Source organism: Desmodus rotundus, chromosome 11 (genome assembly GCF_022682495.2).
Source record: "Desmodus rotundus isolate HL8 chromosome 11, HLdesRot8A.1, whole genome shotgun sequence".
NCBI classification, from domain to species: domain Eukaryota; kingdom Metazoa; phylum Chordata; class Mammalia; order Chiroptera; family Phyllostomidae; genus Desmodus; species Desmodus rotundus.
This window is the reverse complement of record NC_071397.1, coordinates 37,462,320-37,477,947: the sequence shown is the minus strand read 5'-3', so window position 1 is coordinate 37,477,947 and position 15,628 is coordinate 37,462,320. Positions and strand designations below refer to the sequence as shown.

Sequence of the window (15,628 nt, the reverse complement as noted above, 5' to 3'; positions counted from 1 at the left end):
GAACATCCCAAGATCTACCTAAAGCAGGTTTCTCTGTCTGAATCTCTTGCGCAAGAGAAAGGGAGTTGGGGAGGGTCAAAGCTCCCCCCTGAGTCTTGTTTCTTAATAAACAGCTTAAAATCAGTACCTCAGAAAAGCAGCTTCAGGGTGGTGGAATTTGGGTTCCCTTCATCTGCAATAAAAATTCTTTTTACTAATGAAAAAAAGACACACAACCTGAAGACAATCTGATTTGCTTTATTGAGTACTACCCACACCCAGTATTTACAGATGTAATTAAATGGAATTTATAAGACCATCATATGGAACACTTTCAAAAGTTAATCTGAAACACTCTTAATGGAAATCAACTCATGTGTGCTAATACAATAACTAATTTGTAATTTTTGGCCAATATCCATCATGATTCATTTCATAAAAACTCTTATTTTCAAGAAGAGATAAATCTGAGACAATATAAAAACTTCAGAAAAATATTTCCATATCTAGTCATGATCTTCCAGGTTTTCTGTAAAAGAAATAAACAATAATTACAGACATTCTGGCCACTGTGAGTTAAATATAGATTTTTCTTAGTTGTATGACTCCATACTTTAATGTCATTCTAACTTTTGGTATAGAACGCCTATGCATCTTTTACCATATTCTCACAATAGGCTCAATTTTCTTTTTGTTTAAAAAAAATACATACCCAAAGGTAAAACCAGCACTAAATACTACTTTCAAAGTAGCAACAAGCCATATGGCTGCATGTTATTACCCTGACTCTCCGTTATGATGGTCCATGGAAGGGAACTAGACGGACAACAAAACGAGGAAGTCCCCTAACCAGTCCTGAGTGTGACTTTACCGTGGACGCCAGCTGCTTTCACAGACATTAAGAGGACATCGGAAATGAAGCATCTACCTCTGCATGTCAGAGAGAATGCCAGGGGTGTGTGGGTAATGGCCTTAACAGTATTTTCAGAACAGAACGACAGACTACGTGGTGAGGAGATCAGAGGGGCAGAAGGGAGCATTATTTCCTCTGCACAAATTTAAAGGTTCTCTCTGGTTTTAGGTGAGCTAGCTTTACTACCCATTCACATAATAAATGAATATAGTATTTCTTTTTTAAATTTTTTAATTGTTGTTCAATTACAGTTGTCCCCATTTCTCTCCCCATTACTCTCTCTGCCCTACCTACTCCCCACCTCCCACATTCGAATATGGTTATTTCTTACCTTTAAAAAGTATGGGCTGTATTATTACATGGCATTTAATTCCTATGCATTTAAAATCATTTCAAAAATGCCAAAGACAAAATAAGAGTGTCGGTGACAGCAACGTCTGCAGTCTTACACCCCGAAACCTGCCTCAGCAGTACCTAGCGGTGTGTGTTGTCGCCAGGCCAACCCTGCTGCAGAGGCGCGCGAGCAGGACTCAGAAACTGTAATGAACACACGTCATTTACTACCCACAGTTTAAAAACATTCACTTGCCAAAAAGACTTGAAATGGTGGTAGTGCTGGATATTTTAGGTTTTTCTAAGTAAAAATTTCCTTTATACACAATGAATAGGTTTCCTGTTCAACAAACCTATCTTTTCAGATAACATAAAGGCAAATTTCAGAATACTATGTACGAATCATTGTCAAAATCACTGGAGCCGAAATTGAAGGGCCATTTTTAAATAAATGAAATTACCCCATTTGTGAAGATTTTAAATAGCTGATAAGAACACACAGAAATAACAGTAAACGCTGGAACAATGAGGTAGGGTGTGTTTGCAATTAAACCACAGCAGAGAACACCCTGATCTAGTGATATTCAATGTTAACAAATGCGTGCATCTATTTTGGAGAGACCAGATAATACATATGCTTACTGTGTTTCTATTACATGCAAATTTACTATAAATTTAAGTGGTTTTTTTTTTTCTGAAATACCCATTTTCATCTGGAAGTTGCCATTTACCAAAATACAACACACTGAAGACCGCTGTTCCTTGGGTAACAGAACATTATTGCAGGGACACATGCTAGCTTTCTCAAAACGCAGGGCAGGGATGGGGAGAAAAGGCACACAACTGTAATTGAATAACAATAAAAAATTAAAATTAAAAAAACAAACAAACGCAGGGCAGACTTACTTTTGTGGTCAATAGTTGATCATCTTTCGAAGGGCATCATAGCACTTCCATTTGTCTGGGATGTAGAATGGCTCGAAAATGTGAGGAAACGGGGTGTCATACCCACACACTCTTGATATAGGAGCCTCCAGGTTCAGGAAGCATTCTTCCTACAGATAAGAATACAGATGGTTAACTTCAAGAAGAAATCTTTTTTCAGAGATGAAACATTTCAACTTAAAATACAATTCCATCTAAGGGCATTAAAATAAGTCTATTGTAATGTGAAACAAGAAGGTTAAAAAAAGGAGGTGACAAACAGCAGGTTTGCATGATCCAGTTTTACTTAAAATACATCTTCATCTATGTCTATGTATATTATGCCTACACACATGTCCACTGTTTGAGCCAAACCGGATTACACCAAACAAGCTGTTCTACAAATATAAATGTAAGGCACAACAAAATCATAACAATATGTTCACAGTGAACTCTGCAGCTTGAAATTAGTGATAATATGTTTTCTCTTGTTTCCTGTATTTTTCAAAGTTTATATGCAATAACCGTACTGGGAATGGCAGGAGGTAAGAAAAGACTCCACTTTGTACTTTATATGTACTGTTGGAGTTTGAATGACACAGTATTATTTTTGTAATTAAATGGCACTAAAATAAAGAGAAAGAGTGAAGAATTTTCTTCTTATATGAATAATAGTTACTATTTTATGGAATTAACAAACACAAATTTGTTATTTTATATGTAGCACTTCCTTAATTTGAAAACAATTACTGTAAATTCTGTGGAATTAACATACTATACATTAAGTATATAAAATGTATTATAAAAATCATGGAAGATAATTCAAGTATATGGACAACTATGATTCAATTTTACAAGGCTATCCGCTGACCAAATGAAACAGTTTGAAATTTTAACACTTTGTTTACTACAGTGTATTAAAGAGATTTAAATTCTTCCTTTCATGACTTTGTGTTAAAACTTCTTTAAAGCAATTGGAAATAAGATGTTTGGGTCAAGCAGAGTTACTTCCCACTGAACTGGTTCACACACAAATGATCTGTGTGTCATTACTGTTTCTCTGGGCAACCATCAAAACAGGGCGTCTTCGTGCTGCATCAGTTTTCTTCTTCCTACAGAAGCTGTGCACACACACAAATACACTCACAGTCTTAGAAATATCTGAATCTCATCGGCAGATTTGTAGGTCAAGGTACCTAATTAATCCTCCACAAAGCATCTCTCTCTCTTCATTATATACATTATGACACAGTCACTATAGACACCATCTGCCCTAAAGTTTCAAAACAACCCAGATTAATCATCTTCTTTTCCATTAATCATATTCTTCTTTGTATTCCCCAAGCACACTCATATTTTAAAAACTATGTTTGATGATTTTTGATTCAGAAATAGTATTCCACGGAAAATTAGGAAGAAATAACTATCTAGCCCACGGGGAATCGTGGAGATTGCAGGTAGTATCCACCACAGGGGCTAAAACAGGAAGTGTCGGTTGCTGGTTTCTCTCCCTGGAGAGTTTGACAGGGAAAACAATGGTGGGCCTGACCGGGATGTTCCAAAGCAGACCGAAGTAACAGGTAGTCCAGGGCAACAGGAAAGAACCCAGACAGCTGCCAAGAGAAACTTTTCTCCAGCTATTTGTGGTCCAAAATTTCACCCTGAATCTAGTTAAAAGGACTGAAAGTGAACCCTAAACTTACAGTTATGTAGTATCCCCTACATCTCTTTTTTGGTGGTGTGTGCTCTCACATAAATAATCAGGTATTTGAAGAAAAACATATTCCTTCCAAAAGACTCGTTCATGAAATTCTATATATGGTATTTTCATTTATATCTAACCATGTCTTTTTGTAACTATGAACATTTTCTCTCTGAAGTGTGTTAATAAGAGTAGTGACTGGTATGTCCCTATTATATAACAGGCATGGTGCTAAGTGAATTCTACTTTATCTGATTTAATCATTTTACAAGTGCATAAGGTAGGTATCATTTTCCATTTCACAGATGAGGAAACCAAGGTGAAGAAACTTGCCCAACGTAAAACAGACACAAACATAGCCAAGTAAGATCCCAACAAAGCCCATATTCTCAGTCACTCTTCAGCAATTTTGAAGCACTACTGTTCAGAATAGCAATAACAAGAAAAAATAGGAATAAATAAGAACAATGAAATGGATGGCAGGCTGTGATTAAAGTTTTACAATAAAACCTCAAGAGGCACAATGGGTTAAGTTTGGTCTAAGAAGCCTCTTCCGTATTTATATGGAAGGTAGAGGCTAAGACATGAAGAAACTGAAAACACATTTCAGCATGAAGGTAACACCCAGAGCAATAAACAGATGGTCTTGGGATCAGGCACCTCCTAGGCTATACCCAATGATTCAAATCAGCATATCCCAAATTGTTTATATCTTAGCCATCTGGCTTGCTATGAATATTATAACCAGAAAAGGAAGCAGACAATGTGGAATACCAATTTCAAGTCATAAAAATCATAGACTCAGGCAAAATGAGTTCTTTATTTGCTTGTTTTCTATAACAAAACAAAACAAATTTACTAGTATCTTGTTGAAATTGCAGAGAACAGAGATCCTGAAGATTTTCTAGCAGGTAAGAGAAGGTAAGTAAAAATGAAATATGATCCATTCTTGTTTTCAGATAAAATATTATTGATAAGTTTTTTAAAATCAACTATACTGCAATATTCCTACATTTTGGCAAATGTAATATAGGTTATATATGTATGTGTATATAAATATCACTTAACTCCATTTCCCAATTCAAGTGTTAAGTGCATTAACCATAAATTCTCCTGCCACCACATCACAGAAGTTACATCACTGAAATAGGCCTCAGGCATTCCACACTGCGGCTTCAGTCACTCTCAACAAATCTGTTTGTTGTTTTATGGCAGACCTGATAACATAATTGATGCAGCATGGAATTTGGAATTCTGTCTGAAGGGAACCTATGCTCTACTATGATTTAACCGCTCCTAGCCTCTGATTGCTCAATAGCAAAATAAAAGTATTCACAATTCTGCTGTGCTATCTTCCTATTGTTTTGTGACACTATTGTTGCCTTGCCTAGGTGTTTTCCTAGACTGTGGAGTAGCATATTAGAAGTACCTAGTTTCATGCCTGACACATCACAGTGCTCAGTAACTGTGATGTTTTTGTTTTCCTCTTAAGATGTGCCAAGTTAGAAAAAACACAAGGTAAATATTTGCAATGATAAACCATATCATCACTGAAGACAAGATTCTGGTAACATAGAAGAGTCAACAGTGAGAAGTAATATTCCTTATAACACAGAACCTGAACAGCTACTATTTACTGGACACTTTCTAAGCCTTAAAAAAAAAAAAAAAAAAAAAAAAAAAAAGGAACTACCAAACTAAGTTTAAGTGCTTTATGAGGAAGGAGGGTGGAGACCAAAGTCAAGCCTCTAGGAAAGACAAGCCCAGTGCTGCCCCCTGCTGGGGAGCAGGGACCTAGGCACTAATTGCCAGTTCCTGAGGCTATAGTCAAGGGCTAGGGAAATGGTTTAAAATTTCCTCCAAAATGAACATACTTTCCAAGCAGTGCTACTATAGAAAAGAGGCTATCAGTCAGCTACCAAATGGTTACCAGTAGAAGGAGATAAGTTAATGTAATCAATGCATATATACCTCAAAAAATACAGTCAAGAATAAAGACCATACAACATTATTTGATTTATTTGGCTTTTGTTTTTTAATTCAAGGCAATTCCAGGCTCAGATTTCTTTCTAAGAGCAATTTTGAAATAATTTTTATTCCGGTGTTCTGTGACAGAAAGTTGGATATAGCCCACTGTACAAAAATACATATATATCATCTTGAGTTGGAAAATTATGAAGTTTAAAGTGAGATAAAAAAATGTAGGTATTTTATATATGTTCCTACTTTTTTACAGCTGACATTGGCTGATGAAATTTATTTTTTTCCTGAAAAACTACTGAACTCATTTTTCTAAACATTTAATGGAAAGTAAGAAAACAGGACACGGAAATGAGAAGCACTTCACAAGTCAAAATAGACATCACTCCCTATAGAATTATCTGATAAATTAGAATTTTATGTTTCTCCTTGGAACCACAAGAAACATCAGTCTACAACTTACTTTCAAAGAAATAACTCAAAAAACTGATTTTAAGTTACTTTTCAAACATAAAGATCCAGGTTATACCATATAATTGTTGTTATGCCACCATATCACATTTAAACTAGAGAATTTATTTTTGTTTCCAAGGGGAGGGGTGTGGGAGAGTCCACTAAGCTAATAATGTAATGAGCACTGAACAAGACATATAGATCATGAAGTTATTTCTACTCTAAGAGAAAACATTAAGAACTTCAAATGATTTGTGAACATGCTTAAACCTAAATTTTTAAAAAGTTTTAAACCTAAATTCCAAAACCACTGGGTTCTTGTCTATTACTATTAATAAAACAACAATGGAGACTTTGCTTCCAAATGCAATTACAATAGTTATCGTAATGAGCAGGAGTTAAACTCTAAAAATAGGAGAAAACTGAATTAATATACTACAATGATGTGATTCTGATAGCTTTAAAGTCCATGAGCTTAGAAACTTATTTTTGATTATAAGTTGGTTAGTCCTAAGTTATTTATGTAAGGTTAGACTTCCCCCAGCTTCCAAATATTATCAGAGAATATTTGTTTTAAATCAGTTTTAAATCTACCCTGAAAACTTGCCCATAGCCAAAACATGAATTTTAGCTGATGAGAAAAAAAAATGATTCTGGTATTTAAATTATACTTTCTCAGCAAATGAGTCAAAGAAACCTGCAGCTTTTTCACAGCGGCTTTGCCACCAGAACACAGGTGTCATGAAAACCACCACTAAATCAAAGTCAGAATGGGAAAGGAAACGACTCATATCAACATTTTTGCCACCAGCCACACAGATTCCGGCAAGTCTACCACCACTGGCCATCTGATCTACGAGTGTGCTGGGACCAACAAAACGACCATCAAGAAACTCGAGATGAAGGCTGTTGAGACGGGGAAGGGCTCCTTCAAGTATGCCTGGGTCTTGGATAAACTCAAAGCTAACTGTGAGTGCATCACCACTGGTATTTCCCTGTGGAAATTTGAGACCAGCAAGAATTGTGTGACCATCATTAACGCTCCAGGACACAGAAACTTTATCAAAAACATGACTGCAGGGACAGCTCAGGCTGACTGTGCTGTCCTGGTTGTTGCTGCTGGTGTTGGTGACTTTGAAGAAGCTATCTCCAAGAATGGGCAGATCCCCCCAGCATGCCCTTCTGGCTGTGAAACAGCTGATTGTTGGTGTTAACAGAATGGATGCCAATGAACCGCCCTACAGCCAGAAGAGCTACGAGGAAATTGTTAAAGAAGTCAGTATCTACATTGAGAAAATTGGGTACAGCCCTGACATGGCAGCATTTGTGCCAATTTCTGGTTGGAATGCCGACAACACACCGGAGCCAAGAGCTAAGGGATGGAAAGTCAGCCATGAAAGTGACAGTAGAACCACAGTGCTTGAAGCGCTGGATTGCATCCTACCACCAGCTCATCTAACTGACAAGCCCCTGCATCTGCCCCTCCAGGATGTCTACAAAATTGGTGGCATTGGTATTGTCCCTGTGGGCAGAGTGGAGTCTGGTGTTCTCGAACCTGGCATGGTGGTCACCTTTGCTCTAGTCAATGTTACAACTGAAGTCAAGTCTGTTGAAATGCACCATGAAGCTTTGAGTGAAGCTCTTCCTGGGAACAATGCAGGCTTCACTGTCAAGAACATGTCTGTCAAGGACATTCATCATGGCAATGTGGCTGGTGACAGCAAAAGGGACCCACCAATGGAAGAAGCCGGCTTCACAGCTCAGGTGATTGTCCTGCTCCATCCAGGCCAAATCAGTGCCGGACATGCACCTGTTCTGGACTGTCACACAGCTCACACTGCTCGCAGATTTGATGAACTGAAGACTGATCGTTGTTCTGGGAACAAGCCAGAAGACGGCCCAAAGCTTTTGAATTCTGGTGATGCTGCTATTGTCGATACAGTTCCTGGCAAGCCCGTGTGTGTTGAGAGCTTCTCTGACTGTCCTCCTCTGGGCTGCTTTGCTGTTTGTGTCATGAGACAGACAGTTGCTGTGGGTGTCATCAAAGCAGTGGACAAGAAGGCAGCTGGAGCTGGCAGAGTCACCAAGTCTGCCCAGAAAGCTCAGAAGGCTAAATGAGTATTATGCCCAACACCTGCCACCTCAGTGGTAATCAGTGGTAGAACAGTCTCAGAACTGTTTATCTCAATTGGCTATTTAAGTTTAATAGTAAAAGACACGTTAATAAATATAATACATCATAAAACCTTCAGAAGCAAAGGAGAATGTTTAATGGACCAATTGTTTTGTTTTTGTGTGTGGCAGTTTTTAAGTTATTAGTTTTTAAAATCAGTACTTTTTTATAGAAACAACTTAACCAAAATTCTGTCACAGAATTTTGTGACCCACTAAAACGAAGTTTAATGAGGAAGGGAAAAAACCTGGTAAAGGCACTTTATCAGCAACTCCAAATTAATTTCGTTACTGAAATAATAAATACAATTTTATTAATTATAATATTTTTCATATAAGCTAGTGGTTTAAATATCATGCATCATATTTTTGAAATGGAACTTAAAATATATATTAGTCTGTATCAATTTTCTATATAACATAGGTCTATGAAATTAATTCTTCAGACAGCTGAGTCCCTAATCTATCCCCAAACTAACTGAATGCTCCCCTAAACATTAGAGCTATGTTCAGTTTACTTTTCTAGTACCACTCACATGAGATATATTCAACAAAAACTTGTTGCTATGAAGTTTCTCACTTTTAAAACACAGCTGAAACTATGTAACTAAATAAAGCAGTATACGTGTATGAATAATATAATTTTATCCAGAGTTGTGTAACACCTGAAACATTTTACACAGGCCCAACTACTTCAGCAAAGCTTCCATATAAAATCATAATCTTGACTAAAGTAAAAGCTGAGATTTTTATTACTTAACTTCATTGGAATGTCTTCAATGTCTGTTGACTTTATAAAAAATTCCATATTTTTCTTTTTTAATGCAAATTGCTGGAAATTTGTTATAATTTTGGTTTTTTAAGATTTTTTTCCAGCTACTTAAAGAATGAAACTGAATTCTAAATTAGGATTTTCACTTAAATTCCAATTCATTTTTAAAATAGAAGCCTATTTTCTGAAGTTAGAAATACTATTTTTGATCTAAACAGTTTTCCTGGATACAGTCTAGCTACCTAAACAAAGTTGAAGAATGATATTAAAATATACATAGAAATGATTCATTGTTCAGATTCAATAGTCACGCCAGAATATAAGCATGTTAATGTAGACTTAATCTATGAATCTCGATACATTAACTGTTTAAATTAAAGAACAAATTTCAATATCAAAATTTAACTTTAACATCAATAATTTACTATGTAATATAAATTGCTTTCTTCTCAAAATGATAATTTTATAATTTCACTATATTTAAAATCAGAAATAAATGAAAGCAAGTGACAACTCAGTCCTAGAATTTGTAATCCTACCTTAACTCACTAGCACTCTGTCCAAACCACTCTGGTTTTCCCAGTAAAACCTGTCAAGGTTTGTGGTTCTGCTTTCAGACTTTCCCCTAGATACAGTCTTGAGCTACAACCCAAAGCTGCCTCACTGTTTTTACCTGAAGAGCGCTGTGAGAAACAATGGCAAAAAAATCAATTTCTTCATTAAATCTTCCTGCAACACTTTCTATTTATGTGCTGCAATCAGTCTCCAATGATGTTCTGATGTTTTAAAAGTTCAAAGTCTACAGTTTAAATTCTTTTGAGATATATGATGTGCAAATTTTGACATTTAAAATGTACTGTGGCTCCATTGCTTTTGTTAAAACAATTTATATTCAACAGTAGAAAAAAAGGCAATGTTCTCAAATTTCCACAGACCCTGAAGCTTCTTAAAATTTATAGTTCAAAATTCTTCCTATATAAGAAAGCATGAACGGCAGCAAGGTTTGAAAGTGAAATTTCTTTAGAATGTGGACACGTAATGATAAATATATGCGACTTGCAGCCCTGAGTCATCGCAGGAACAAATCGCTCTCTGTAAGGTAGGATTTTTTTCTTGGCTTGGCACCAGGAAATTTAAAATAATCTGGTAGAGCAACATTTGATGACCCTACAAAGCATTCACTTTGCTTGTTTTTTTTCCACAAAATTCTTCAAATAGCATTCTAACATGACTAAATGGTGCTCGGAAGGCAGAAATGAACCCTAGCTAAAGCAACCTGACGATTCCTTTGTCTCGTGACATAGAAAATGTACTTGGTATTATCTTAGAATTTGGGGGACTGAACCTGCACTAGAAAAAAATTGTTAGGATTTGTCATGACCTGTTTTTAGGTTTCAAAACCAATTACAAAATGAAACTACTAGACTAGAGTGATTTCTCCCTACCTGGCACCACCATCTTTCTAAACAGTTTGAAAAGCTGGATTTAAAAAATAATGGCTAAAATATTTTCTATTTTACAAATGATATGTTTTTGCTCAATATAGAGGGGTTTTTATTGCTTTTACCTTCTGTTTAAAAATGTTTGATTTCTAGTTTGTCTTTTAGTTTATGTATAAAAGAATGCTAAAAAGAACTTGTTAAATAAGGCAAGGAAAAGGGAAAAATCAACTTTATCGATATAATGCCAAAATAGATATGTCAATGTTTTTACTGAAATTAAACACATTTTTAAAAAAGTTAACACTGGGTATCATAGCAACACAGCCTTTATGCTTGGTTTTGCTGAATGAATAAATCATGCCAACTTATTTTTCAGCGGTGTAATTCTGGTCAGTGGATCACTGCAATTTTACTAGAGAAATAAACATTCTAGGCTATCACCAACAATTAGGGAGATGTGGTCAAATACTCATTCACTGGATTCCAGCGGTAGCTGCACTTCCAAAGTTTAATAACTGGACAAATTAACAAAGCGAACATGTTTCTGACCTCAGTAATGGTGGCAATCTCTGACCAGAGTAAGGAAAGGCTTATAAATGCTCTCACTATTTAGATGAGGATGACTTTCACTAACGTAATGAATTTGACCTGTTCACTGAATCTAGAAGTTGTAGTTAATGTCTGTATCAAATTATAATAAAATGCAGAATCCCAGATATATTTTCCTCTTCACTGGATTTACATATCTATGTTTCTTCCTGTGAAGGTGCTTAATATTTCTCACATAGGAGTTTTTCAGGTTTAATGTCTATGCATTTGCATATATACATTTTCATAAATTCAAGAATGGATATTTCAGAATTAGGGGGAGATTATATATATATATATATATATATATATCCTTTTTTGCTCCCAATACTGGGTAAACTGTATGCTGATGAGAGGAACCCAAGTCTGCACATATTGCATGCTCCATAAACAAACTTCTAATAAGCCTGATAAAAACCACAGATGCACTACTGAGGGGGTGGTTAGAAACTGTGACTTAGCTCTGGATACTTTTATACTTAAGTGTAAAAATATAATATTAGCATTCCCCAATGGTACTATTATTAATAAATTTAATTAAATTTATACAGTTCATAAAAATGGCAATGTTCACATAATATATTTAGATGAACCAGAACATTAACTTCCTACTTTTTATCTACTTACTTGAGGCCAAACTATGGAATATCAATTTAATCTGGTCACTCAATTAGGAATCAGAGGCTAACATGAAAAGCAATGGCTCTTTGAAAGAGGCCCCAGAAGTTTCCCGGTACATCATATATCACACATAGTGATGTACATAAGCACACAGGGACGTCAACAAACAATCCGGTGTTTAATCAACACATTCCGGCCAATGTCCGAGAAACAACATAGCAGCCTACAGGAAAAGAAATGTATTTGTCCATATGCCTATCCGTTCAGAGAAGGAGTAAGTACAGGCATACAGGCAACAGAAAGCCAGATGTTCACTAAATAGTAACCAGAGAGATGTTCTTATTTAGTAATAAACAAGGGTAAGTATTTGTATAGCCTCACTTAATCCTTTCAACGACTCTCTGTGATGGCATAAGTGAGGCGCTGCGGCCGCCCAGTTCAAGGAGGGCTGACGATCACACAGGTGCTCAAAGTTGTTGGTATCTGAACCAGCTCTCCTGGTTAATCTTGAGTGTTACTGAGATTTATGGTTAAAAGGTGGGCCAAAGCATCTTGCTTTAGATACAAGGAAATATTTTTTATATCTAGTGCTCATTATACCTGTGAAAGAAAAACTGGTGGAACTGTTTGTTTTTATCCACTCCAATGAAGATTTTTTAACTTGAATGAAAAGCTTTAAAAAACTTGCCACATCACTGGTTATACTGTGTGTCCTGTAGGCTAGACTAGAAACAGCTTGCACGCTGCCCAAAAACGAGGGGTGGGCTTCATTTGGTCCACAGGCCAGAATTTCCCAACCCTTGCTTTTAAACAATCATATAAAAATATGAGTTATTATTCTCATTTTTTCAGAAGGAATGAACTAGAACTTAGGTCAAAGTAACATAGCTTTAAATATATTTCTAGAATTCTTTCTCTTATTTCACAAAAGCCATATAGCTCTCCCTCTCTCTGTTGTGCAGGTTTCTAGGAGGGGCAGCGGCAAAAACAAAAAACAAACAAACAAAAATACTTAGCAGTAGAGTGCCTCTTTTGGGGAGGGAGGGAAGAGAATACATTTTAAATTAGAGTTACAGTAAGTTAGGCTTGGATTTATATTTGTTCCCTTTAGATACTTGCTGGGGAGAAGCTGTGCAAATGAGGGGAAGGGTGGACGTCGGTACCTTTTTTCTGTGTAATTACTAGCACCTTGATGGAGTGCAGGTTGTGAGCCGTCACCTCCAGGTCTGAAGCTGTGAATACTTAGGAAAAACTGGATGTTCAAACTATGATGGCTGTAAGTTTAAATTTTTAAAAATCATTAAAGTACTCCATCAGGAAATTAAATGTTCCCTTTCATTTATTTCCTTATCTATAATAAAATCTAGATGAATTTAGGTACTACGTAATTTGATAAGAATGTGACAGCTTTTGATTGATTAGAAAAATATTTTAAATAAACATACGTTACAAGTTTTATCCTAGACTTAAATTAGAATATGAAATTTAATCCTCTCCTCACAGTTAACTCATTTTGTAGAACTCTAAAACTACACAAGAAAATCTCATAAGTATTTAAAGAAATGTCTTTTAAGAATAAAAATTGAATTCTTTTTGTGAAATTAAAAACAATAGATAAGACTTGCAACTAAATTACTCTTAAAATTTAAATTTAAGTGCGGCACAGACTTCCCTGTCTCAGACTGTATTTGTCAGTTTCGATTAGTGGTCACTGGCACACTCTCGACAGCTGACCTGGGTGTTCACTAAACAGCTGTGGGCTCTCCTATTGAAGGTGTGAAGCTGTTTACACACACGTAAGTGCCATCAAGAGGACACGGTTATGTGCAGAAGGGCCCGTCCCCAAGCATGGAAGCAGACAGGTCCGAGCTGCCTGGACAAGCATTTCAGTCTTCCCTGGGAAAGTATCACTTTTAAAATCCTGATTAAAAAATTATGTAAGTATGTAACACATCTGGATTATGATGCAGTAGAATCGCATCAGTTTCAATCCCCAGTTCCCTAAATGCACATACATATATTTGACATAACAAATCACCAACCCACAAGGATTTTCCTTAGGTTTCTTCAAATACTAATTATGTAGCAAATCTAATTAAGTACATATGATTCGCTTCGGCAGTAGGTACTTCTGTTACTTCAGAATTGCCAAAAGGGATCTGAGGTGTCTACTGTGCCTGCAAAACAACCATGCTGTGCGCCAAACTGATAACGGTTCCGCACAGCTGCAGAGCAAATGTGCAGCCTCGGTCCTGTAAACAGTGTTCACACAGCAAGCTGTCCTGCGAGCAAGTTCGGATTTAGAACTACTGATGGCAGGCTGATGTTACTGTAAAACAATTATTATACATGAGTATTAAGTCGCTTGTTTTGCTCAGCTCAGCTTCTGCAGATTTCTATAATGCTATGATTTTTTCCTCTACTTCACAACACTTGCTGAAACTCTGAAAACCCCAAATACTGATAAATACATTTGATCAGCATCTTGTTGAATTGGTTTTCAAGCTCTGTAGCTCACATGAGAAACAGTAAAGGTTGTTTGAGTCTCTGAGAACATGTTTATGAAATGAGCATGCAATCTACTTGTATTTAACCTCATCCCCAAAGATAACCACATATGATATGTTTATTATAAATGCTTTTCTTTTCATTACAGAAGGTAAGTGTGCAAACAAATCTATGGACAAATCTGAGCTACAGAAATTAAACTATTTTATCTCAGTAATTTAATTTCTATGGAAGGGAATTCTTTTCAGAGGTGCTCTCCAAACGGGGTGGATTGCCGGATGCTTAAGGCCATGACCGCATTCCCTCAGAGGCTGCTAGATTGCTATGGCAACTACTCTTTCCCTATCAATAAGCAGCAGCTCTGAACACTAATATTTTGGGGGGGGAAATAGGTTTCCTTTTCTGGGGCGATAACAATAGGAACTTGTTTCAAGTCTACAATATATCACTTTTTGCACAAAACTAACAGTATTTTTGCTAACTGAATTATTTCACTAGAATTCAGCTTTATAGTAAATGCAAAATTAGTGAAATCAGTCATTGTAGTCTAGTTTCAAAATGAGGTAAAATTTGTGAAGTAGTAATTCAAGAATGTCATAGCTGGAGTGGGTTTTGTGCGGAGGTCCAGACAGAAGAAAACTATCTCCAGAGAGCAAATGACACATAAAACTAACAAGAAATAACATATGCTTCCACCCAGCTCTTGGAGTTTTTGTACATTTTCAATGGCTACATTTCTTATCTGTGGTTGTTTCAAGATATCTGAGTATTACTGTTCAGAGTAATAAATAAATTGACTACATTTACTAAATTAAATACATCTCTTTCCTATTCAGGAAGGTATTTACCAGCTTCGTCTTCACTGGCTTAAGTATCAATAGGTAAATCTTTAAAGCTGCATCTTAATTTAGGTGTGTAAAACCAACATTGCAGAAGGTCATGTACACTGGCTTCACAGCCCACTGTATTAGAGGTGCAATGCCTGCTACAGAGTAGGCATTAGTACATAATTGCTACCCAAACAACTTCAGGTCTGACTTATGTTCTGGTTCACTCCAGGATATTAATGACCTTAGTCACTGATGAGGCAAAAAGTCAGCAGGACAGAGGTGGGTTGTGGAGGTATTTACTCCTTAGCAGTCACTACACATTGTCTTACTCATCCAGCAGCCTCCACACTGTCGTTACCATTGTGATCCCATCCCTGCCCTGCTTGGAAGTTTTCCCTAGCTCCCCAAAAC

The 15,628-nt window shown here is 36.3% G+C and overlaps 1 protein-coding gene across 1 annotated transcript in view; it reads right to left on the bottom strand.

Annotated features, from left to right (window-relative positions):
• Positions 1-221: 221 nt before the first annotated feature.
• BCKDHB (branched chain keto acid dehydrogenase E1 subunit beta) overlaps positions 222-15,628 on the bottom strand; it is a 209,187-nt gene continuing 193,780 nt past the window's right edge. The window contains exons 10-11 of the mRNA XM_024576580.3: positions 2,132-2,280; positions 222-508 (exon numbers count right to left, since the gene is read on the bottom strand). Of these exons, the coding sequence (XP_024432348.2) occupies positions 2,140-2,280 (141 nt within the window). The 3' untranslated portion in view covers positions 222-508; positions 2,132-2,139. The remainder of the gene's footprint in view (positions 509-2,131; positions 2,281-15,628) is intronic.